The 24,983-nt window shown below is 38.4% G+C and overlaps 1 protein-coding gene across 1 annotated transcript in view; it reads right to left on the bottom strand.

Annotated features, from left to right (window-relative positions):
* Positions 1 to 18: 18 nt before the first annotated feature.
* The window catches only part of atrn (attractin), a 135,717-nt gene continuing 110,752 nt past the window's right edge, over positions 19 to 24,983 (bottom strand). Inside the window, exons 27-29 of the mRNA XM_022684934.2 lie at positions 11,255 to 11,362; positions 6,975 to 7,089; positions 19 to 3,251 (exon numbers count right to left, since the gene is read on the bottom strand). Of these exons, the coding sequence (XP_022540655.2) occupies positions 3,127 to 3,251; positions 6,975 to 7,089; positions 11,255 to 11,362 (348 nt within the window). The 3' untranslated portion in view covers positions 19 to 3,126. The remainder of the gene's footprint in view (positions 3,252 to 6,974; positions 7,090 to 11,254; positions 11,363 to 24,983) is intronic.

The following is a 24,983-nucleotide window of genomic DNA, read 5'->3' as shown; positions in this document are numbered from 1 at the left end:
TATTGGCAGCATCTGGCTTTCCATGATGTATTCACACGTATACACGTGACCCTGTGGACGGAGGAATGTTAAATGCGCACAGAACTTCGAAAACTGAATGTCCTGTGTCCTAGGTTCACACTACACTACTTTTTGAGTCGTCAGTCTTTGTGCTGTTCACACTACACAACTGGTTGTGCTGTAATCACAAGAGCTTACAGCACAGGGTCATGAATTGCACAATTTTTTACTGTGGGAAATCTCTGACTCACCTGGCTTCTGTCTAAAAACATGTTTTGTCACAAGAAGACACAATAACTAAATGCAAACTAAAACTGGCGATGCCATGCCAGAGAATCTCTATAGGAGAAAGAGGAGAATACGCACTTAAAGTGAGTCCAGAATAAATGAGCTCATAGAAGCAACTGAACAAAATCATTTTAAGGAGTTTATAAATGTCTGAGAATTTTTATCAGAATAAAATATGTACTTATGTCCTCACCACAGAACTATATCATATGTTTCAGCACTACAAACATATTTTTTATCGTTTTGAACTCCAGTTATAAGCCTTTTAAACATTAGCCTTTTTACCTGTATCTCCAGGATCGGATCAGCTGGCCAACCAATCAGCTCACAGTAGCAGTAATGCTAGTACTTTACAGTCTAAAACCTTTGCTTTGTCAGTAAAATACATTGTTTAACTTAGTTAGAAAGTAGTTAATTATTATTTTTCACTTACAAAAGTTATAGCTTTTAGCTCCATTCACCCCATTCATATAGGATTCACTCGCCTGCTCCCTCTAGAGTTTAAAAATCATTTACTGATATAACAGAGTGGCAGAATGTGGTCAGACTATCTCCATAAACAGCTATGGTAACGCAGGAGATGTGTTTTCGGACTCGTGGTTCTCTCTTTCTCTGCAATTCCATTAGTAGTTATGTAGCTGCTGCTCCTGACTCCTAGTCGTCGATTGGGTCAGATATCTAGCATAGCAAATATTTGCAAGGCATCTGCGATTAGTTAGCGAAGGCTCGGCGAACGTCTTTCAGTAGTTCACACTACAGAACTGAGCGAGCGCCCAGTAATCCGCAATTTGCCTTCGAGCAGAGTTTTTGGCGGTGATCAACAAAAAACTGTTGGTTAAAATCGTAAAGTGTGAAACTAGCACTATCTGGCACCCAATATCAGACATCTCTCTAACTGCAATAATTCATAATTCACTTGGCCATAATTCACATATCCTTATTATCCTCATATTTATCCCCGAACCATCTACCATTTTTCCCCACTGCTGTCTGTTCCCAGAATTCTTTCTGTTACCAGCACTGACACCAATGAATATTTTAATACTCCAGCCATCACTACAGGCTGTGAAGAACTGTTCACAGTTCTAGACAGAAGCTGTCACCTACTGACACATTAGCTCTTGTGGAGAAAACGTTAACAAATTCCAACTAAATCACACTTGATTCCGTTGATTCAGGTCTTAGGTAGAATGTGACGGGTGAAAAGTGTCGTGTATCTCATCAGGCTAAAAGTAGATTACTTGTAAATGTTTGAAACGAACATCAAAAATGGATCCTTATTTTAAAAAAGAAGCGCAGGACCACTCATCGTAAAGTGCTGTGGAGGATTTTTGATATATGACAAGATCATAAAAAGCCAAATGACAAATTAGAAGGCAACACTTGTTAAAAGGATGGTTTCTAACAAAAGTCCATTTTTTTATACTGTGCTTTGTATTGTATTGATGTGACAATGTCCAAATGTTTGTGGACACCCCTTTAACTACTTTAAAAGTTGCTCCCATAGCGACTGATGCACACACATAGAGCTTGTCTACTTCCTGTAGAGATGTACTGCCAAAAGAATAGGACACTCTGGAGCAGATAAACATGACGTTGTTAGCACAATGCTCAACAACGAAGGGTAGAAACTAAAGCTGCCCCTGCTTTGAGTTGTGGAACAGTAAGTAGAACTGTGTTCTCTCTCCCAGTACTTTTGGGCTGAAATAGCAAGGTTGTGATCATCCAACATCCCAACCTTACTAATTAATACCTTTGTTGCTAACTGAATGCTAATAAATCTATACAGCAATGCTCTGCATCAGCTAAATCTAGTAGCTAGTAGTCTTCTCTGGACAGCAGTGAGAGTTGTTACTGGAACAAAAGCAGAAAAAAAAAAAAAAAAAACTTGATTTCGGGAAAACAATTAATGTGCAGGTGTCCCAATACGTTGTTTTTTTCATATAGTGCATCTACCATATACACCTCTGAAAAAAATTAAGCGACTTGGCATGTTCTCCTCCACCAGTCTTACACACTGATTTTGGATAACTTTATGCCACTCCTGGTGCAAAAAAATCAAGCAGTTCAGCTTGGTTTGATGGCTTGAGATCATCCATCTTTCTCTTGATTATATTCCAGAGGTTTTCAAGTTGGTAAAATCAAAGAAACTCATAATTTTAAGTGGTTTCTTATTTTTTTTTTTTCCAGAGCTGTAGTATTTTCAAATTCCAGGTTTAAGACCTACTGTTCTCAAGAGAGGAAGATGATTAAGACAGAGCTTTGCAAAAGAACTGCAATCAGAGCCATGATTTAGGGGAGACAGATGCGAAATGTGCAAATGAGGGTACATGAGTTGGCATGTGTGTGTGTGTGTGTGTGTGTGTGTGTGCGTGTGTGTGTGTGTGTGTGAGAGCAATGTGTGTGTTATAGCAATGGGTGGTCTGGCTGTGTGGAGACCATGTTGCAGCAGTGCAGGGGTACCTCCTCCTGAGTGTAAAACGGGACTAAAACAACAGCAATAAGTTAAATATCATATAACGGATGCAGGAGAGAAGTTCTATCTGCAGTCTGTCTGTCTGTCAGTCCGTCAAGAGGACGGAGGAGAGGGTTCAGCATTTCAATTCTCTCCCATTGTGTCCATTCTTCTCTCTCTCTCTCTTTTTTTTGTTTTGAGTACATTCCAATGGCCGGGAGAGTTTCTCTCAGTTCCTCCAGTCAATCATAGAGTTCTTGTGGAAAGCCAGACCCTTGGTCCGCCAGAGAGTGTGTGACCCCCGCCGTGTGTGTTGCGGTGGTCCGTGGCTCAGTCCAGGCGGAGGTCAGAGCTCAGGGGCTGGGGCTGCAGGGGGGTAAGGGTCAGATGCACGTAGCTGGCTGTGCTAAGGGCTGCTGCTTGCGGCTGCGCAGCCCTCCCGATTTCTCCTTATAGCCCACGCACAGCTGCTGAGACACGTCCACCAGCGCACTCGCCACCGCCAGACCTGAGAGAGAGAGAGAGAGAGAGAGTTATTTTTTTTAATATAATCATTAAAACCAGTGGTCTGCAAGATATTTTTACAACGGCCACAACCTCAATCTGGTCCAGCAGAGAGCGTTTTGTCGTTAATAGCCTGTAACCTATCCGTTTTATCCAGCCTCTAATCTCTGTTTGAAGTGGTCTGCAACAAACATTCGTCAGCAGTTTTCTCAAACAAATGCTGATCGCTGTGTTTTAATGAGCCTACACTGCTAACGTTTAGAAACCACGCTTTTATAGATTTTTGAGCTAAACAAAACTTTACCACAATCAATTAGCAGTTATGAAATCTATTGAAATCTGTTAAATATGCTAAATCTATTTTTCTAAAACAGTTTGCATCCTTCTTTTACTTTTAGTGATGGTTCTGTGTAATGCATGTGTAAATAGTGTAGCACGATATACCAATAATAGAAAATTATCTCAATACTTCATCATAAAAATGGTACAATAACCCATTTATTTAGTTTTAAAATAAGAGCAGTATTTCCAAAGAGTGCCACAGGGGGGCTAAACAAAACTTTACCACAATCAATTAGCAGTTATGAAATCTCCTTATATGTTAAAATGCTAAATATATTTTTCTAAAACAACAGTTTGCATGCTTCTTTTACTTTTAGTGATGGTTATTTAAAAGTAATGCATGTATAAATAGTGTTGCAGGATATACCAATAATAGAAATAGAAATTTGTTTAATACCATATCGCCCACCCCTAGTTGGAACCAAAGTTTAGAAAGCAGAAGATGGAGCCCCTGGACTCCCATGTTTGAGATTGGTCCACAGAATGTGTTGGGTCTGTTGGATTAGAATGCCTCCTCTCTGCATCATAATGCATTTGCATGAATTTGAGTCACTCTTAAATTTGCCACTTGCCACTTCTTACCCAATTGTTGCTAAAAATCACATCCTCTAATTGAAAAAAAAAAAACGGTTTCCTATCAGTGTGAGCTCACTGTTAGTGATCCATCAGATTAATGTATTTTTTTTTTTTTGGTAACCAGGCCTAAATGTATTTATTTTGTATCGAGACTAAAACCAAATGCATGCTACACAATTCTAACCAACACAATCTCATACAATATATCATCTGAGACTACGCCACTCAGCTCGGGAACATTCTCAGCACAAACGTGTGACGGCTACTTTTATAGTGTGAGCTGTTTATTGATGTGACTCAGATGCACCGATATTTTCAAACATGCTCAAAATTCTGAGAAATGCATCTCGCCAAAAAGAGTGTCAGGCAGAATCCTGTGGGAGTGTGGTGTGAGCTACCAAAATAACAAACACAGCACAGAGGTTAAAGAGGGTTATGGAGAAAAGATACAACACTGCTCACTGCTGCTCGGAGCGACCAGAGCCAATTTTACAGCAGAATTCTCCTCTGTGTTATAGTCACTTCTGTATGAATTCAGAACATTGGTAGCTTGAGTAATATGGAAATATAGAGTAATATAGAGTAGATTGAGTAATATGGAAAAAAATTAATTGTTACACAAAAAACTTTTTTTCTTTTACTTTTTGAATCTTTAGTATCTTGTTCCTCAAGCTCCAGTTTGGCATGTGATGGACACTTCTCAGGCTGTGATACACTGTGGCTTTTTATCTTCAGGCAAAAGACTGTTATGGTAATTTGTGAATGCTCAAATAGTGTGCCCTTTACTCCATCTACATATCCAATCAAAAGCAATCATGTCTACTGTAAAGCAGAGGGGTGAGTGGGCATTAGATTAGCAGCACTTTACCAGTGATTGATTCATTGTTCAGAACTCTTAATTAAAAAGAATAAATCTAAAAGAGAAAAGAAAGAGTTGGATCAATAAAAGTCTGCATTTAAGCTGGAGAAGGTACGTTACTTAAACAGTGAGACCTGTTTAGAGGTCATTAACTTGTTAAATAGTTTCAAATATAGTGCTGAAATTAATAAAGACAGCTTGATAAAACATGATCAATTATTACCATGTTAAGAAGGAGAATCTACTAAATATTGATGTTTTTCTGTTGGGGTGCCTAAATGGACAACAGGACAGCAGTTCTAAAATAATAAGTTTTGAAGTGTCCACTCCATAATATGCCTACAAATTAAGCTAACTTTTATATAGCCTGACCCAGGATTTGAATCTGCGCTCGTCAGATCATAGTGACAGCACCTTAGTCCACTGGACGCCTCTGAACTTCGGTATTGATTTTTGAAAAATGAAAAATGAAGAGTTTACATATATAAAGACAGGTGGAATCACAGGACAGTGGTTAATTTTTTCCTGCTTTTCTCCCAATTCATCTAGGCCAATTGTCCCACCCATTCAGCTGCTAAGGTGAAGGCTAGCACATGCCTCCGATACATTTAAAATCAGCCACCATCCATTTCTGAACTGCTGATGATGCAGCATCGCCAAGTAGCATCACAGCGCACTTGGAGGAAACCGCAGTGTCTCACTTCCAATACATCAGCTCACAGACGCAGCCTTGTGCTGATCGACATCACCCTTTGGAGTGATGAGGGGGGAAAAACGCCATCCTACCCACTCAGAGAGAGCAAGGCCAATTGTGCTATCTCGGGGCTCCGGCAGCTGATTGCAAGCTGCATGACCGAGTGGTTAATTTTGTGTTGTGGTTAATTTCGTGTTGTGTTTGAACCCTGGACACTAGATTGCAGTGTTGTATGCTACTTTTAGCTCTTATGGTTCTGATTGCAATTTTATTTCCTTGCTTAACACTATTGAAGTTTGAAGGTCAGGTGGGAGGATGAGATGGGTCTGGAGACGGATGGAGATTGGTGGGACAGGGCACTAGCTAGGGTGAACTAAATGCAGCTGAGGGTTGTCCACTGAGCAATCACGTTGTGATTAGAACCCCACAACACTTTATTGTACATATGCTTTTGTCTTGTCACAACTTCTGGAGATTTGATCTCTACTCTCTCCACAGTCTTTAATAAGAAGCTGAGACAGTGCCGCCTATTTGGCCATTTTTGGTGTTCTTGTTGACACCAGTTGAATCAGTTGGAGTTCTAGAGATCTGGAGGACACAGGCTTTTCTCTTTTACTGGTGAGAGGAAAGAATTCTTGTTGGATAAAATTGGTTGAGAGACGTAGCTTTCCTTATGCATATTGAAAGAATTACGTCCAGTTTAAGGAGCTCTGTGTTTTTCTAGTCTAGTTTCTTCCACAGCTTCCTGCAGATGATCTAGACAGTTCTCTTTCCTAACTGAACACGGTTAATTCCTATAAAATGAGCATCTTTTTCCATCTGGAGAGAATTACACTCAGTTTAAAGAGCTCTGTGAAGAGCTTTTAAGCTTTTATAGATGCTGATTATCTTTTCTAGATTTTTTTTTCTAGTTTAGTTTTTTCCACAGCTTCCTGCAGATGGCCTAGACAGTTCTCTTTCCTAACTGAACACTGTTGATTCCTATAAAACAAGCATTTTTTTCATCTTGAGAGGATTACAGTCAGTTTAAAGAGCTCTGTGAAGAACTTTTTAGCTTTCATAGGTGCTGATTACCTTTTCTTTCCCAGCTTCCTACAGATGATCCTAGGCAGGTCTCTTTCTTAAACGAATACAGTACATTTTTATAAAAACAAGCGCACAAGTTTGCCGATCACTTGGGCTGGAAAAACTTTAGGAGTAGAGAAGTAAACTGCTGTGAAAAGTTGGAGACTGAAGACTGAAGGTAGACCCCCCACCTGACTGTCCGGGAGTTGGTATGCCTCCGGGGCCTCTGGGTAATCTGATGAAGATGGACAGCACTGCTGCCTTATTCCCAAAACACGGCTCCAGCGCTATGGGCTTTGGCACCGCCTGCAGACACGGATATGCAAAAACAGCAAGAACAAAGCACTGATTATTAATTAATAATCTGTGCATCATACTGTTTTAACAGTGTAAACACACACACACATATATATATATATATATATACATACACACACACGCACACACACACATTAAAGCTAATAAATACATTTTAAAACAGGTCAATATAAGTTTAATCACTGTGGTCTCTCTAGTTAGAGGCTCTATCTGTGTGTGTGTAAAATCCCTGGCCAGTGTTAAAAGAGCGCGCACACACACACACACACACACACACACACACACACACACACACACACACACACACACACACACACACACACACACACTCTCTCTGCTTTTGGCACAAATTCAGTCTCACATACACTAAACACATTCCAACACTGACCCATTTTATCATTTATTCTGCCCTCACTCCCCAAGGCTTACTCACCAGTGTAATACTCTCACTCTCTCTCAAACACACATACATACATACACACACACACACACGTATAGTAGTGCACACTCACCCACTGTTCATGCAAACACACTCTTCCGTTTACTTTCCACCCTTTAAGCCACCTCTTATCCTATTGTAGTCTGTTCCCTTTCCCTCTAAATGCGAGAGGAAAACCTCATTTATCTCCTCAGTCCTCCCACCACGCACATGAGCGCACATACACACACACACACACACTTCAAATTCAGGGGGTGACAGTAAAAGAAGAAACACCTCATAAAATTCAATTACAACCTCAGAGAAGAACTGTGTCTGGGAACTGTGTGTGTGTGTGTGTGTGTGTGTGTGTGTGTGTGTGTGTGTGTGTGTGTGTGTGTGTTCGTCCATTCTGTTTGGGCTGGGGAGATTATCTGAGGCAACCAGACCGAGCCAGCAAAACACAGGTTCTGTTTAATTAACTCTTACAAATAAAAAAGGGGGAGGAGGGAGAGAGAGAGAGAGAGAGAGAGAGAGAGTAAGAATAGAAATGAGCTCTTTACAGAGGGAGAAGGAAGCTTCTGCTGGCAACAAGTGTGCTGTCAAGCTTTGCAAGGGTTTAGTCTAGAAACACCCCAGAGTTTTTAAGAAAACAGCAACAGAAGCTGATATTCATTATTTTTTCAGAACTCTGACTCTGACTGCTGAAGCCAGGGCGCCTGTGGCTGATCGTTTGGTTTGGAGACAGTTTAGCCAACACCATTTTCATAATTTTACGTACGAGGTGGTACATTAAGACTCCAAGATATGTTATAAGGAAGAGTTTATTGAATAATGAATATCCTTAGGGTTTTTTTTTAACAATAATACAATGACTTCAGAAAGAATGGACCCTGTGGTTCCATTACCTTCAGTTCTATAGAAATGATGAAGAGATGGAGCCAGACCCAAGTGTCTCAGACTGCCATCATTAAGTTTATAGTGCAGCATAAAGAACCAGTGGTAAAGTGGATTTTCCTATTAGATACCCAGTTTGGTTAGAGTGTAGTGTGCTTGTCACATTAGGTTTGTCTTTTAGAGTAAATTTCTAAATTTTATGCATGCACAAATTGCAATACCAATGCTAAGAACTAAAAGGTTGTTGACTGGCATAAAAATAACAAATATTATATTAGCTTTACAAACGCAGTGCAGAAGATGTCCTCCTCAAACACAAGCACTTCACCTCAGAGAGGGCTGGTAACTGGACTGATCAGGTGGGTCAGGTGTGTTGGAAGCAGAAGAAACACTAAAATGGGCAGGGCACGGTTTGCCTGTGGGTCTCGCGTGATCTTCAAAGTAATTTAGCAGGATCAAATCTATGGCACAGCAACAGGTTGCGGATTAAAGCGGCTGTTTTCTACTGCTGGCTGGGATCTAAGAGAAGCCGGCTTGGGTGGGGAGATTATGTTGCTTGCAGAAGCAAATGGCGAGAAAAAAAGGCTGCAGGTGTGCTGCAGAAAAACAGCTTCAATCACGCTCCTGTTTAACCTCCGCTGAGTGCGCATAATGAAGCAATATCACCTCCACTAGAATGACTGGAGCACTAAATAAATTTGTATTTTCAAAACTGACTGCAAGTCAGACAGCTGGGATTCATAGGATTTTGTACACACTGACTAAACTGGGAGGACAGTCAGTATGAACCTACGAAAAAAAAAAGATTTTTGCATTATCTTTTTATACTGTTTTACATGAAGATTTTATGATGTTTTACTGGATTAGTTATATTACCACTCCCTCTTTCAATATAGATTAAGTAACAGTGTGCAAGTTTTGGGGATTTAGAGACCTCTCTGGTGAGAACGTGTAATTGCACAGAGCATGTGGAAGAGTACCTTTTATGCAATTGAATGTTATATTACATTACATTTGGCAGAAGCTTTTGTTCAAAGCGACTTACAATAGTGAAGTACAAAAAGTAATAGAAATTTTTAAAGGTAAAAAGACATCTTTAGATAGGGCCTAAAGGAGGTCAAAGGGAAATAATGGGACAGAGGAGTGAAGGAGGGGAAGAAAGAAATGAGGTTGTTAGGAGAGTAAGTGCTCTTTGAAAAGCACTGTCTTTAGGAGTAATGTAAATAAAATAAATATAAACTAAGGGGAATAAAACTTTTAAAATAATAATATTTTTTCAGGACTATATTCCTATTGTAACGTATTAGGAACAAACAGACTGTCCATCCTTTTCCATCCAACTGCCTGGTGCTGAAGACATCCACTGTGCAGTGATAAACCCATTCAGTTATTTCAGCTCCACAAGTGGATACATCAGGTGATCATGGCCATGCTGGTTGTCAGTCTTTTCAGCAGAGTAACCCTGTTCACCTGCTCACAGTTACTGCTGGTCCTTTCAGCTGGACTGAGAGGGTAGTGATGATGAAATTCTTTCGTTTTTTTCAGCATAAACCCACGGGAGGCCAAGGACAGGGTGTATCTGCTAGCCGGCGGTAAGAAAGCGTTCAGCTGCACGCTGCAGCACATGGGGCAGGGAGCATCACGGCGCCATTTGTTTTCTTTTCTCCTACAACTCGCTCCATTTAATGACACCCTCTTGTCTCCTCTGCAAGACTTTCTTTTGTATTTGCACTTGTATTTCTCAGAAATCTTTAAAGTAAGGGCTTGAATGTATATATGAGACAGACAGCGAGAGAGAGAGAAAAAAGAAAGAGAAAGAGAACATAGAATAGAGGTAAATCTAAATTGAATCTTGGCTTCAGGGCTGTCTTTGCTATCCTGGGAGAAAACGTGGGGAGTTGCAATGAAAAGGGGGAAGATGAAGAGCATAAAAAGATACACACACTTTACCTAGGAGCACAAACACACACACACACACACACGTCTGATATGGAAAACATAAAACAGATCGGATCTAGCTATTTCCAAGAGTGATGCATTTCTATACACACACGGTGTGAATGCTCAGTTTGTTGCATGCCCTTCCAGTGTCGTTTTTAAGAGACAGTACAAGTGGGGCTTCAACACGGCAAAGAACAATCTTGTGCATCTGCTGGAGTCACTGATGTCCTGCGGTGAAACCCGCAGCTTTAGGAGAATACAAAATGGCCACAGCAGCCGGCTGACTCAGCTTTTTAACAAGGATGTGCGGGTGATGTCCAGCCTCATGAAAAATGCAGCCGTTAACACAGTCTTAATGCCTATTTTAGACAAAAGAAACAATGCGATTTTTAACACAGTGGAAGCTACTTGTGTGTGTTCTGGGATAGAAATTCCATACCTCTCAAAAATCTCCACTCTCTCTTTTTCTCTGCTCTCCATCTGCTTTTGCTCTTTTTTTTTCTTCACTCACGAGTGCTCATCAGCGAGGGAAGCTGCAGTTCGACTGGGATGCACTTAGACAAACTAAATGCATACTCCTGTGCACTATTCCCACCCACAGTTAAATACTCATTCGCATACTGCAGCAATCTAAGGAGCTTGCTTTGAAGATATATTATTTGCCATGGTCAGCCACATTGCTAGACCTATACCCAATTAAAAATGCAAAGGACACCATTAGAGACTTCAATAACTCTATGCTGAGACGTCTAGCATGTCTCCTGCTCTGAACAAGATCATTTCTGATTTTGAGAAACTTATTTTTTGTTTTTCACACATCAATAATGGTTCTAAAATGGCATTAAAACCAGACTTTAGGCCCAAGAAAGACTCCACTGTCCAGAAGGTCACACTCACCTTCACATTTCCACCAATCAGATCGGGCGGCTCCTCGTCCGTCTCCAAGGCAACGTTGATTGTGGCAAACGGCCTACTGGCCATCTGCTGCATCTCTCGCAGGAGTTGCTGAGAAAGTAGAGGAGAAAGAAGATAATGCAGCAATCTTTACAAACATGCATGCATACATAAACACACACACACCACACACACACAAGCATGAAACAAACATTAACACTCCAAACAGGCCAAGCTAGAAGAGAGTCAGCACAGAATCACAAACAGTGAAATAAGCATTAGTAAGTAAGCAAGGTAAGGCATATTCTGGCAAATCGGTGCCATTTCTGTCCCCAGGAAATTACATGAATAAACGTGCACAGAAAAAAAAAAAATTATATATATATATTTTTTTTTTCTGTTTTTTTTACCTGTCCCCATTCTCGAACAATAAACTTTACCATAAAATATAATTATTAAAATCCTTTAGATAAGTAATTTTTATTGCAAATCCCATCTATGCATTAAAACTATTTTTTCATAATAAATACGTAATATTGAAGTTAAAATACACATTTTAGGTGCGTTCTTGGATTTCACTCAGTCCTGTTACTGTAAAACATTACCTGATCTGAAACATCTGGAACATTCTACAAGTCACATCTACAACAGGAAGTGACATCACCTGGTTTTCCTAAAGATCATGGGAAGACCAAAATTAAGTTCCCTCATTTGTTTTTCTGTATATTTGATCTTATTGTAACTGTATGACTGAGGAGCTCAATCTCAACACTCTTTCCTGTTATCTACATGTATTTTTAGAGTACAAATTTTGGGAAAATCACTAGAATGTGCTCAGTGTCCTCATGCGATTAGCATAACTGCCATTTGCCTATATTTCTTTTTCTTTTTTTGCTAATTATATGCTAAAAACTCATTCCTGTTACTTTTAGCCCTGTTAGTCAAAACATAAATGAGAAACAGAACTGAGTGTCAGTAACAGGAGTGAGTGTCAATAACATGAACATGAATGAGTATTGCCCCCGGGTTTATTGATTCATTAATGTGAATATTAATTAGTGCAAACCAGTTTTTCTAAATCTGTTTGGTTCATCCATTTGTTTAATAAATTGCATGATGTTGTTGAGGGATCCTTAAACAGCACAGACCACTAAAAATATGCTGTTTCAGTCAGAAAGTGACAGAAGAAGAGACGGCCTGAACTCTCTTCACAGTCAACCACTCAATTAGAATTCCCCCCTGTACGACTGCCTGACTGACGCTGTGTGTCCGCGAGCTCTTCCCATCCGAACGCACACAGAGAGAGGCTTTCATAGATGGAGTTCCAGGAACAGAGCAACTGTATAGCAGAACTCTCAGAGCACACACACACTTACACACACACATCCCTAAGCAGAACATCAAAGAGCATATTTATGGAAATGTTTTAGGATGTTGAATAAAAAGCAGAGAAATACAAAAAGAACTAAAAATGAAAAAAGAAAACAAAAGCGAGAGAGAGAGAGTGCAATCTGAGTTGTAGTGAACTAAGCCAAGTTTCCTAAAAGCATCTTACTGCTAAGATCAACTTAGATTGTTGTGTGTGTGTGAGAGAGAGAGAGAGAGATTGTTCAGTGTGATGCTTGCTTAACCATTTAGGGATCATCTTTATGCTAAAAGGTTTTTGGGAAATCCTGGAAAACCAGCCTTGAGTGATTAGCCCTTAATGAAAACGGAGGGAAAAAAGAAACACTTCCAACTAAAATATAGAAATACTACACTGATGAGTCGCAGCATAGTAGTATTGAAGTGTCCCCTCAGGGACTGCTTGGACCCACACCTGTATAAGTTGTGAGGTGTTATCTTATGAGCGCAACAAAATCTCTTTAACACAACTACACCATAACCATCAACATCAATTTCTAGGAACCTAGGTTTTATTGTTGATGACCAGCTATCCATCACACACCATGTAGCCTCAGTCGCTTGGTCCTACTGCTTTGTGCAATACAATATAATGCAACAGACGACTCACTCTTGGTACAAGCGGTAATCTCTGCCTGGTCTTTAACCAGCCAAAACAGGCAAATGTCACCTCACTGCTCATTGAGCTCCACTGGCTACTGGTTGCTGCCTATATGAAATTCAAAGCACTTGTGATTGTCTACAAGATGATGAAGGAAAATGATGCCTCCCTCGTACATGTAGGGCTGAAACGATTAGTTGATATAATCAAACATTCATTTTCGACTAATTGTTAATTGGTCTGTGTCTCCAAAAGCGCCCAAACACAACAGATTACATATTTCCTCACTAAATATCCACATTAAAATTCCGCACTTAATGGGCAATGTTCTGGACATTTGGATGATATTAAAATCCCATATTCAGCTGTTTCTATCGTTTTAAAGTGATAGAAAAGGCTAGGAACAGAACATCATGCGAAGATGCCAAAAAAATACAGTACTACAAGGTATGTAACCAAAAGCATCTCTATCCTGAATCTTTAAGCAACCCTGATTTAAATAATGATCACCCCAGATTTTTCCACCATATAAAAACATTCCCCTCATAGACATCTAGGGGTGGGCGATATGGCTCTAAAATAATATCACGATATTTCAGGGTATTTTTGCGAAAACGATATTCTTGGTGATATAGGAAAACTAAAATAATTAATTCATTTCAGGAATATAGTATAATAGTATAACAGAATAATCATAATGTGGCAAAATAAATAATATAGCATAAAATAATATAATGCATCAAATAATTTTGCAGAATATTCAGTGCATGCATATAAACTGCAAACTAAAACAATTATACAATAAATACACTTAAAGCTTCACAGTAAATAATAGACTAATTTTAAGACAGAACAGCCCTATTATCTCGATATGGATTTTTAATTTCATGATATTTCTGTGTCACGATATATTGTATATGATATAATATTGCCCACCCCTATAGACATCAGGGCTTTCTTTTCCAATACACCAAACCCCTACTGAGTGACAGTCAAGACATATGTGCAGAATCGAGTTCACAACACCTCCATATCTATGGGGCAATGCAAAATCTTATCATTATTCAAAATGAGCACAGACCGTTCTTGCATCACGCACAGAGGGTGGTCTGGTGAGATAGCTCACATGCTATCAGAGAATCAGGGTTACCTTCACCAGATAAACTTCTTTCAGGCATTCGTGTCCGTATCCTGTTTCAGCAGACAAGCTCATCTTGAAGATGGACTGCCACACATGAACGGACCATTCATTCAAACCTAAATGACTCAGTTTTGGACGGCTAGCCCAGCCCCTCAAATGAGCCCACACTGCAGCAGAGCATCATCTAAGCTATTAAACTTCCCAAAACTGTGAGGAAAAGCCCAACTCAGCATGGCTCAAATGTTGTGTACAAGAACCCCCTCACCCCGGCAACAGCCCTTACTATCCAAAATCATAAATCTGTCCAAACCAATGTTTATGTGTTTGTTTTATTCTGTTCCCATCACTGATGATACATATACCATATTTTGCGCACTATAAGGCACACTTAAAATCCTTTAATTTTCCCAAAAAGTGCGACTTATGTATGAATTTTACCAGTCAGGTTGAATGGAGCAGTAAAGTCACGTCGCTGAAGTACAGCCTTATAAAACAGTTTCAGTTTAGTTCTCTGAGCACCGAGACCAGAGCAGTACTAGCATTAGCCGCTAACTGTGCTAAGCTCTAGCTCTTTTGCCGTTCAGAAGTGAGTATTAATTATCGGCCTGTAGCCTACTGCTAACCCCGGCTAGCACTGCTGGAGCAACATTAGCATTACCCGCTAACCGCGCTTAGTGCTAGCTCGTTTGCTGTTCAGAGGTAAGTATATCGAACTGTAACCTGTGTGTTTATCGCATTAAAACCAGCTACGTGTGATGAACCGCTAGCTAATATCGCTACCTAACATTGTCCGGCGACATTAGTAAAAATCTGGAAATCTAAGCTTACTGTAAATAAACAACAGCTCTTTACTCACCCAAATAAACAGTTTTCAGGAGAGAAATCTTTGTAGATTAACATCCAGCGCTCGTTTGACTTCAAAATAAATTTTTATTTTATTACACTTTTGTTTCATTAGGTTACCTTTGATAGGTGATAGGTGAATTAGAAGAAAAACATGGCGACACCCCTGTTCCTTACTAGTGTCGCATAACGCACCTTATAATCCAGTGTGCCATGTGTATGAAAATAGACCAGAAAATAAAGGTTTATTGATCGTGTGCCTTATAATACATTGCGCTTTACAGCGCAAAACATACAGTACTTGACACTGAATCACACTGTAAGATTGTGTCAATTTGGCTTTGTGTCGAATTCTGCCTCCGTGCCAGATTACGACTCGCCATAAAGTGCACATGCATCACGCAGCAGAATGAGTTTAACAGAATGAACTCTGATTAATTGTATTTATATGTTTTAGTTTAGAAATAAGATTATAAATAAGATCATTAATCTACCGTCACAGTAGATACAGCAACCGCAATACATTTTTATTTTATTGTGTTCTTATTTTTATTTTAGCTATATTTATCTATTTTTACAATTGCTTCTGGGTGTGAACTGGATCATGAGATCACAATTTCGCTCCACCTCATGTACCTCATGTGATGCGAATGACAATAAATTTCCTTGAATCCTTAAATCCATAAGCATAATCTGTTCAATCCATACTTATGTGTGGTTTTAGTCCCATTTTGGCACACCACCACTTTGATTTCTTCTTCTACTTCTTCTTCTTCTTTTGCTGAATGGTTAACGATAGCCTGTCTCCACTTGCTAAAATAAGTCTGGAAGTCTGAACCAATTTAAAAGTGCTTTCCTACCGACAACAATTGATCCGGACAGAGAAATCTTTGTTATGTTTGTAATCTTTGGTACAAACCTTTGTTCAAAGCCCACCAGCTCTTTTGCTTTGGACCAAACAAAGTAGGTGAGAAAGGCATTCTTTGTAAATATTAGATTTAAAAATCTAGTCCATGATCCTAAGCCACTTTATTATTTGTTCATGTAAATGTGTGATGCACTCACTTAACAAAGCTCATGCAAATAACCCAGCACCTGAAAGGCGAATGGACGGGGTGGCAGGCAATCAAAGAGGAAAACATGCTGACAAACTAATAACCTGAGGAATAAAAGCAGGATTAGGTTTCAATAAAACCCTGGAATCCTTGGGTGGAGACTTAATGCATGCCGGGGGCACTCAGAGCGTGTGAATACCACCAACCTAGATAACATTCAAAACACAATGCAGTGACAGATCCCACGGAAGAGCAAGTGCCTTGGACAAAGACCATCCAACAAATGAAAATTCTGCCAAATTCACATTAATAGTAGTTAAATATGACTCAACCTTCTCTCAAAGCTCTTGTATAACCTTAAAAAGATGACTAAGACAGAACCCTACATTAAAGTGGCTGATAATTACACAGATCACCCCTCAAACATTTATTCACCATTCACTGCCATTAAACGCTGGAGTCAGTGACATAACCAGAACTTTTACAATGAGGAAGCCGGATCAGATTCAGTGAGTGTCAAACTGTTTGGAAACAAACAAACAAAAAAAATTAAATAGCAGGAGAAATGTCACAGATCACCCAGATTGCTGCAAAGGTCTCAGACAGATAACAGTGGTTTTATTACCCCTTCTGTTTTGTTCTGAGTCAACTTGACCTGTTTTCAAGTTTGAAGATCTAGGAAAAATAGTTCTTTTGCTTGCTTTATTTAGTGTAATCAACATATAAAAACTGATTATGATTAATTGTTTAATTATCCAAAAACTAACATAACAGGGTCTTCCTATTAGAGGATGTAAAATTGACACAATATTTTTGGGTAGTGTACCTCTTGGTGAGAGATCATTAACTGCTACACATGCCTCTTCGATTGATGCACTTAAAGACAATTTGCCCAGTTGCCAGACTTTGAGATAGGAACATGATTGGACTGAGAAAAGCAAGATGTTAGGTCATCCTGTCTGGGGTCTAAACAGGGCTAAGTATCGAAATTCAATACCAAAAAGGCCCTGACTGAAATGTCCAATCATTTTAACACAAACATAATTATTACACTATTAAACTGCCCGCTGTAAAAGGCTTCATGCAGCTAGTTTATAGACGGTACTTGTTAAGATTGTCTTCACTACAGTGCCATAAGTACCAATTTCACCACAGGATATTTATGAGAAACATCACACAAAAAACAAACAAAGAAGAAACGCAGAAAAGTTTGAGGCAAGAATGAGTAAAACAAAACAAACAAACAAACAAACAAAAAAAAAAGAGTATTCAGCAAAGTAACTTACATACTAACCTACGATACCATTTAGAGCACAAGTTTCAATTTAGAGGCTCTAAAGATACAATAAGCATTTTTGTTTTAAATAAATGTCTATAGTGTGTTTACCAAAATTAAGTTAAATAAGAATTACTGAAAAGGGGAGCCAAGGAAAACACTGTTTCGAATCCCGGTCATGCAGCTTGTCAGAGAACCACAGTGGATCACTTTTGTGACTAGTTAAAGTAGTTGCTCCTGGCGTGCGGAGGTGCCTTGACGTTTACATGCTTTCTATCTATGCTGCCGACACAGTTTGGAAAGTCCATAATCGCCAAAAATCAGCTGCAATAGCTTTCCATTGAGTGACTGAAGGACAGGAAAGACACTGGCTGCAGTGCTTTCTGCAAAGCTTTGTAGACTTTAGTCACTATGGAAGCCGCGGAGCTTGAAGACACCTTGTAGCTACCTCCGGAAGCTAAAATTCGAAAGCTGATAGTCAGTCTCTGAGTAGTGTTTTTAGGCAAAGTGTGCATAGTGTGGGGTCAGATGTATGGCTTCACACGATGAACTAAATCATCAAATCTACCTGATGACATCCAAAAGTATCTGAAGTGCATTTTCTCATCTATATGTCTCAGCGGCTGGACAAGAACAAAAAATTCATCAAAACGGTTTATCAGCCGTATTCACCATCTTCTCAGACATCTTATCTCCTTCCTGCGTTGAAGATATTTGATCAATAATAGATGTTATAGTGGTCCTGAGAAGAAGTTAACAAAGTGCGCTAAAGGAACTCAAAACAGTGGCATATTAGCCCTTTCGCCATTTAGTGTTTTGGCGGTGTAATTGCAGCGCATCACAGACATACTGACGCAGAAGTTTAAATGCATACAGTGTAGATTTGACGCAGAAGTATAAATTTGGCATAAGATGTGGCTTTAAATGTACACACTGAACAGCAGCCAGTCTTTAGATAAACAAACAAATGCTACTGATAAGCAGTGTTGGGCATGTTACTTTAAAAAAGTTAATTAGTCATAGTTACTTCACCAAAAAGTAACTAAGTTACTAACGGAGTTACTCCACTATAAAAGTAACTAGTTACCAGTAAAAGTAACTACTGCGTTACTTTTGTTTTTAGCCTCGTAAAAAAAAGGAACAAAAGAAAATAAATTATGTGTTTACTATTATTATTAGAAAAATAACAAATGAAAATAAACCCAAAATGTTGACAAAAATATAATCTAACGAATTTCAATTTCGTTTTAATTCAACTTTATTAAAACTTGTAATACTGAAAAAACCCCCGGAAAAAACAAATAAGCGTCTGGGGATGAAATTAAACAAACCAAACCACACTCAAAGGAAAAATGTATATATAAACAAAACAAAAGAATGGACAAACACAACAATATAATGACCGTTAAAATGGTATTAATATAATATTAAATATTAAATGGAACAGTGAAATGGTGATGATAGGAAGAGATAAAGCAACAGAAATGCGCAGCAGAAACCGAATAAAGGCCTCAGACCTCGGCACAACACTACCACGCCAATCACTGAATTGATTAGAGCATGTTCCTTGTGACTCACACTCACACTTGCGCCGTTTATTTCAACGCCGTTACTCACATCACTGCTGATAAGTTACCTCCGCTAACACTACTATCCTGTCCCTGTACAGCTTGTATCTCTCAGCTTAAAAAAAGAAACAGTAAGGAAGTGGTAACATAGCAAACCAAAAAAAAAAAGAAACAGTAAGGAAGTGGTAACAGCAAAAAAAAAAAAAAATAAGGAAGTGGTAACATAGCAAACCAAACTAAAAAAAACAGTAAGGAAGTGGTAACATAGCAAACCAAACTAAAAAAAACAGTAAGGAAGTGGTAACATAGCAAACAAAAAAAAAAAACAGTAAGGAAGTGGTAACATAGCAAACCAAACCAAAAAAAAAACAGTAAGGAAGTGGTAACATAGCAAACCAAAAAAAAAACAGTAAGGAAGTGGTAACATAGCAAACCAAAAAAAAAAAGAAACAGTAAGGAAGTGGTAACAGCAAAAAAAAAAAAAATAAGGAAGTGGTAACATAGCAAACCAAACTAAAAAAAACAGTAAGGAAGTGGTAACATAGCAAACCAAACTAAAAAATACAGTAAGGAAGTGGTAACATAGCAAACAAAAAAAAAAAAAAGTAAGTAAGTGGTAACATAGCAAACCAAACCAAAAAAAAAACAGTAAGGAAGTGGTAACATAGCAAACCAAAAAAAAAAACAGTAAGGAAGTGGTAACAGCAAACCAAACCAAAAAAAACAGTAAGGAAGTGGTAACATAGCAAACAAACAAACAAAAAAAAACAGTAAGGAAGTGGTAACATAGTAAACCAAAAAAAAAACAGTAAGGAAGTGGTAACATAGTAAACCAAACTAAAAAAAACAGTAAGGAAGTGGTAACATAGCAATCAAACAAAAAAAAAAAACAGTAAGGAAGTGGTAACATAGCAAACAAACAAAAAAAAAACAGTAAGGAAGTGGTAACATAGTAAACCAAAAAAAAAAAAACAGTAAGGAAGTGGTAACATAGTAAACCAAAAAAAAAAAAAACAGTAAGGAAGTGGTAACATAGCAAACAAACCAAAAAAAAAAAACAGTAAGGAAGTGGTAACATAGCAAACAAACAAAAAAAAAACAGTAAGGAAGTGGTAACATAGTAAACCAAAAAAAAAAAAAACAGTAAGGAAGTGGTAACATAGTAAACCAAACTAAAAAAAACAGTAAGGAAGTGGTAACATAGCAAACAAACCAAAAAAAAAAAAACAGTAAGGAAGTGGTAACATAGCAAACAAAAAAAAAAAAAACAGTAAGGAAGTGGTAACATAGCAAACAAACAAAAAAAAAAAACAGTAAGGAAGTGGTAACATAGCAAACCAAACCAAAAAAAACAGTAAGGAAGTGGTAACATAGCAAACAAACAAACAAAAAACAGTAAGGAAGTGGTAACATAGAAAACAAACAAAAAAAAAACAGTAAGGAAGTGGTAACATAGCAAACCAAACCAAAAAAAACAGTAAGGAAGTGGTAACATAGCAAACAAACAAACAAAAAACAGTAAGGAAGTGGTAACATAGCAAACCAAACCAAAAAAAACAGTAAGGAAGTGGTAACATAGCAAACAAACAAACAAAAAACAGTAAGGAAGTGGTAACATAGAAAACAAACAAAAAAAAAAAACAGTAAGGAAGTGGTAACATAGCAAACCAAACCAAAAAAAACAGTAAGGTGGTTTTTAGTTATGAGAAGCAACATGTCCATAAGTTTGACGGATGCAAACCAATCACCCGTTACTGCTCCCGTCTCCTTCACAGGAGAGTCCAGCAAGTGGACATACTGGTCACTCAATCGCTCCGCCAGCAGACTGGAGATTCGACAGCCTTCTATTTTCTCTTCATTGTCAAGGTGTTCTTAACCCAGCCACTCCAGGAGTGATTCCAGGAGACTCAACTGAGCTCAGTGTCCTGCCTGTGGTGCACAGGGATGGAAAAAGTGAGTAGCACTGGTGGGAACGCATACAGAGAAATCTGAATCGGGAAACTAGTTCGAATCCTGATCATGTAGCTTGCCATCAGCTACCGGTGCCCCGAGAGAGCACAATTGGCCTTGTTCTCTCTGGGTGGGTTAATGGTGCTTTCTAACCACATTACTCCAAAAGGGTGATGTCGATCAGCACCAGGCTGTGTCTGTGAGCTGATGTATCGGAACCGAGGTGCTGCGCTTTCCTCCGAGTGTGCTGTGATGCTATTCAGCAATGCTGCATCAGCAGCAGTTTAAAAAGAGGCATCACATCTGTTGGAGGAGGCATGTGCTCGTCTTTTGGGCATCACTAGTGATACAGAGAGTTTTAATGAGTGGGTTGGGTAATTGGCCGTGTAAATTGGGGAGTTCTGGAATTCTGACAAGCCTTGGCTAAGGCATGTGACCTATAACGAACCAATAGTACGAGACTGTCAGGACTAAAATATAAGCAGGCGCTTGTACGGATTATCCTATCTATTTTGTTTCAGCAGCAGCAGCGGCAGCGGCAGCAGCAGAGAGTGCTTCACAGCACATGAATCACAGGAAGATCTGGATCTGCAAGCTGACACCTCATTCCCACGAAGATGCTGCCAATATGTTAATCCAAGTCCTCCAAATATCTGACAAAAAGGATGCTTATCCCTTTGTTTTTAGCAGTTAATAATATAAAAACCACAAAAGACTTTGTATTATCTTAATCTCCTCAAATGTTCTTTCTGAATGTCGAGGAACTGAACCAAAACAAGTAAATATTCTGTGGCACAAAACCCAAATTAAAATAAAAAATATCTGTGACTGTCTGTGTAGCAGTAACGAGATAAAACAGAATAGTATTACATTCAGTATATTGTATTTAACTCTCCTGTTATGTTACAATACAAACTGACCTGTTTTAAAGTCTGAAGACCTAGGAAAATTTGTTTAAAGTTTTTTTTTTCTATATAAAACTTCTTCTGCTCGTATTAATTAGTATAAATTACCATATAATAGGAAAAATGTTTATCTCACATATTTGTAACCACCCTCTGCAAAAAAAAAACTTAAACAAAACTGCAATATGTTATGTTTCTATGTGTTTTATATGTTGGTCTTTTTAAAAGTGATAAAGTACTGAAACATAAAGAAAAGTATTTTTTTTTTATGTAAAACAATTATTCTAATTGAACCATTACCTACTAGAGGTAAGAAACACCATTGTACTAAATATTAATAGAATAATTAGCAATTCCTGACAAATGAACATAACAGTGGGTTAAATAATTCGCTTTTAAGTGAAACCCTTGTTTTAGCCTGAATTTTCCAACTAAACCCAATTATATTATTTTTTCATCTTTTTAATTTTGGAAATTATCAAAAAACCCTTTTAAAACACCATTAATATGATTATTCTAATTCTTCAGAAACATTTGCCTTAAGGGTGAAGCACAGTCGAGCTGAAGTACAGGAACTCTAATGTGTTCTATTACACAGAAGTATTACTCCTGGCTCTAGGAGTAGTGAGGAGGAATTCAGGTAATGTAACTGGAAAAAGCTTCAGGCAGAGAGATAAGATTCAGCCATATTACACACAATCCCCAATTCTTCTAAGTGAATTGAGTCTCACTCTGTCTCCTAAGAACACGCTGTGCAGCCAGAGATTTCAGCGGTGTGGGTTAACAGAGACGGGTCACAGGCATAGCACAGGCTGACGGATAGGTCTGGCGGTGGCTCAGATTAATGCAGCAATATAATCCCTCTAATGAAGCTTAATCCAGCACCTCAATTATTCACACCCAGTCCCAAAGACTACAGATTACAGGAATTAATATCACTGCCTTACAGCGAGGAAAAAGAGAGAGAGAGAGAGAGAGAGAGAGAAAGGAAGAGAGAAAAAGGAAGAGAGAGAAAAGCAAAAAACTTTGATGATTAAAACTCAGCTGCATCAAAATAGTTTTATCTGTGATTCTGACTGAGGTGAGTGTATTAAGTCCTTCATATTCAGTATTCAATTTTTCCGTCAGGAGTGGTATAATGTTATCCAAAAGCAGTGTGTAAGACTGGTGGAGGAGAACATGCCAAGATGCATGAAAACTGTGATTAAAAACCAGGGTTATTCCACCAAATATTGATTTATGAACTCTTAAAACTTTATGATCATGAACTTGTTTTCTTTGCACTACCTGAGGTCTGAAGCTCTGCATCTTTTTTTGTTATTTCAGCCATTTTCATTTTCTGCAAATAAATGCTCTAAATGAAAATATTTTTATTTGGAATTTGGGAGAAATGTTGTCTGTAGTTTATAGAATAAAACAACAATGTTTAATTTACTCAAACATTTACCTATAAATAGCAAACAAATCAAGTGATCTCTTATGTTTTTCATAGACAGACAGAGAGACAGACAGAGAGACAGGCAGAGAGACAGGCAGAGAGACAGGCAGATAGAGAGACAGGCAGATAGACAGATAGATAGATAGATAGATAGATAGATAGATAGATAGATAGATAAACTGCTCCCCCTTCCAAAAAAAAAAAGAATAATAATACAACCTGTCTAATTTATACATGATCTAAACATCCTATATATAAAACCCATAATCTGTCCCCGTTTTCTTCTATTGGAAGGCTGTGCAACATTTGACTTCTCCAATGTGAAATATTTGATCTAATAGTTCTTGTCCAATTCAGTGCTCAATGTTATTATTTTTTTTCACATGTGTAAACATAAGATCCATCAGTACCACCTCATGTTTATAGTAATTGTATTTTTTTTCAGATTCATACCTAATAACGACAACTTAGAATCTAATGATTTAAGTTTTAATATAATTTTGATTGGTTTCTTTAGGCTCAGTGCATTTAGTGCAGGTATCTGGTATATTTTTATTATACAGGTTTTATTTCACATGAGTTATATAGGTTTGCATTAACCATTTAAACTGTATTCTTTTAAGGCTTATATTTATCCTCAAGCTAATTTTTCCAGTCTGCTTTTGAAATTTCTGTTTACTAGAGAACATTAAAAGTACAGTGTGTTCTCATTTCTTTAGCTTTTTTTCCAGCAAAATCCATTCAATGTACAGTCATCCACTAGAGGCCATCCACTTTCTCTTTAATAGGTCTTTTGAACAGGGAACACCGGCTACCTTTAGGGGCTGAACTTCGCGTACATGCAAGACAAAGTGCTTGTTTTAAGAGAACACCACATTTTAGTGTTGGGTTCACATCAACTGAAGTGCCCCTTGATCCTCCTCCCAGTCCACCTGGTCAATCCTGATCATGAACTCTGTCCTCTTACACAGGGGTAATGCCAAGGTATTCAGAGACAGGTCAAGATGCAAACATCTCAGTACCTGTGAAGCTAGAGACGCTGACCTAAGGATAGAAAAGCCGGTAAACTGATCTAAAGTCAATGAGGGTACACAGCCTTCTGTAAGTGTCTAATCTTGCTGAAGATTGCATAGATTATTCGACTAGTTGACCAGAATATTCACTAATCGCCACAGTACAATAATAACAACAACAACAACTCTGCTATGCATAATAATCTTTAAACAAAGCATCCAATTCTAACCACCAACACCCGTGTTGAGTTATCAAAACTTCTGCTCCCAGTTGAAAGAAAACAAATCACAAATTTGCTTGTTATCCTTTAATTTTCCCAAAAATCGTCAGTGTGCCCTATAATCCAATGTGTCTTATGTATGAATATTATCTGTCAGGTTGTAAGCAGCAGTAAAGCCACTCAGCTGAAGTACAGAGTTATAAAGGAGTTTCAGTGTAGTTCTGCAGCACCGAGGCTGGAGCAGTATTAGCATTAGCTGCTAAGCGCTAGCTTTTTGTCGTTTAGAGGTGAGTATTATCAGACTGTAGCCTGCTGTT

Source organism: Astyanax mexicanus, chromosome 7, assembly GCF_023375975.1.
Source record: "Astyanax mexicanus isolate ESR-SI-001 chromosome 7, AstMex3_surface, whole genome shotgun sequence".
NCBI lineage: Eukaryota > Metazoa > Chordata > Actinopteri > Characiformes > Acestrorhamphidae > Astyanax > Astyanax mexicanus.
Note: the sequence above shows the minus strand (reverse complement) of the source record. Positions and strands in the feature narration are given on the sequence as shown.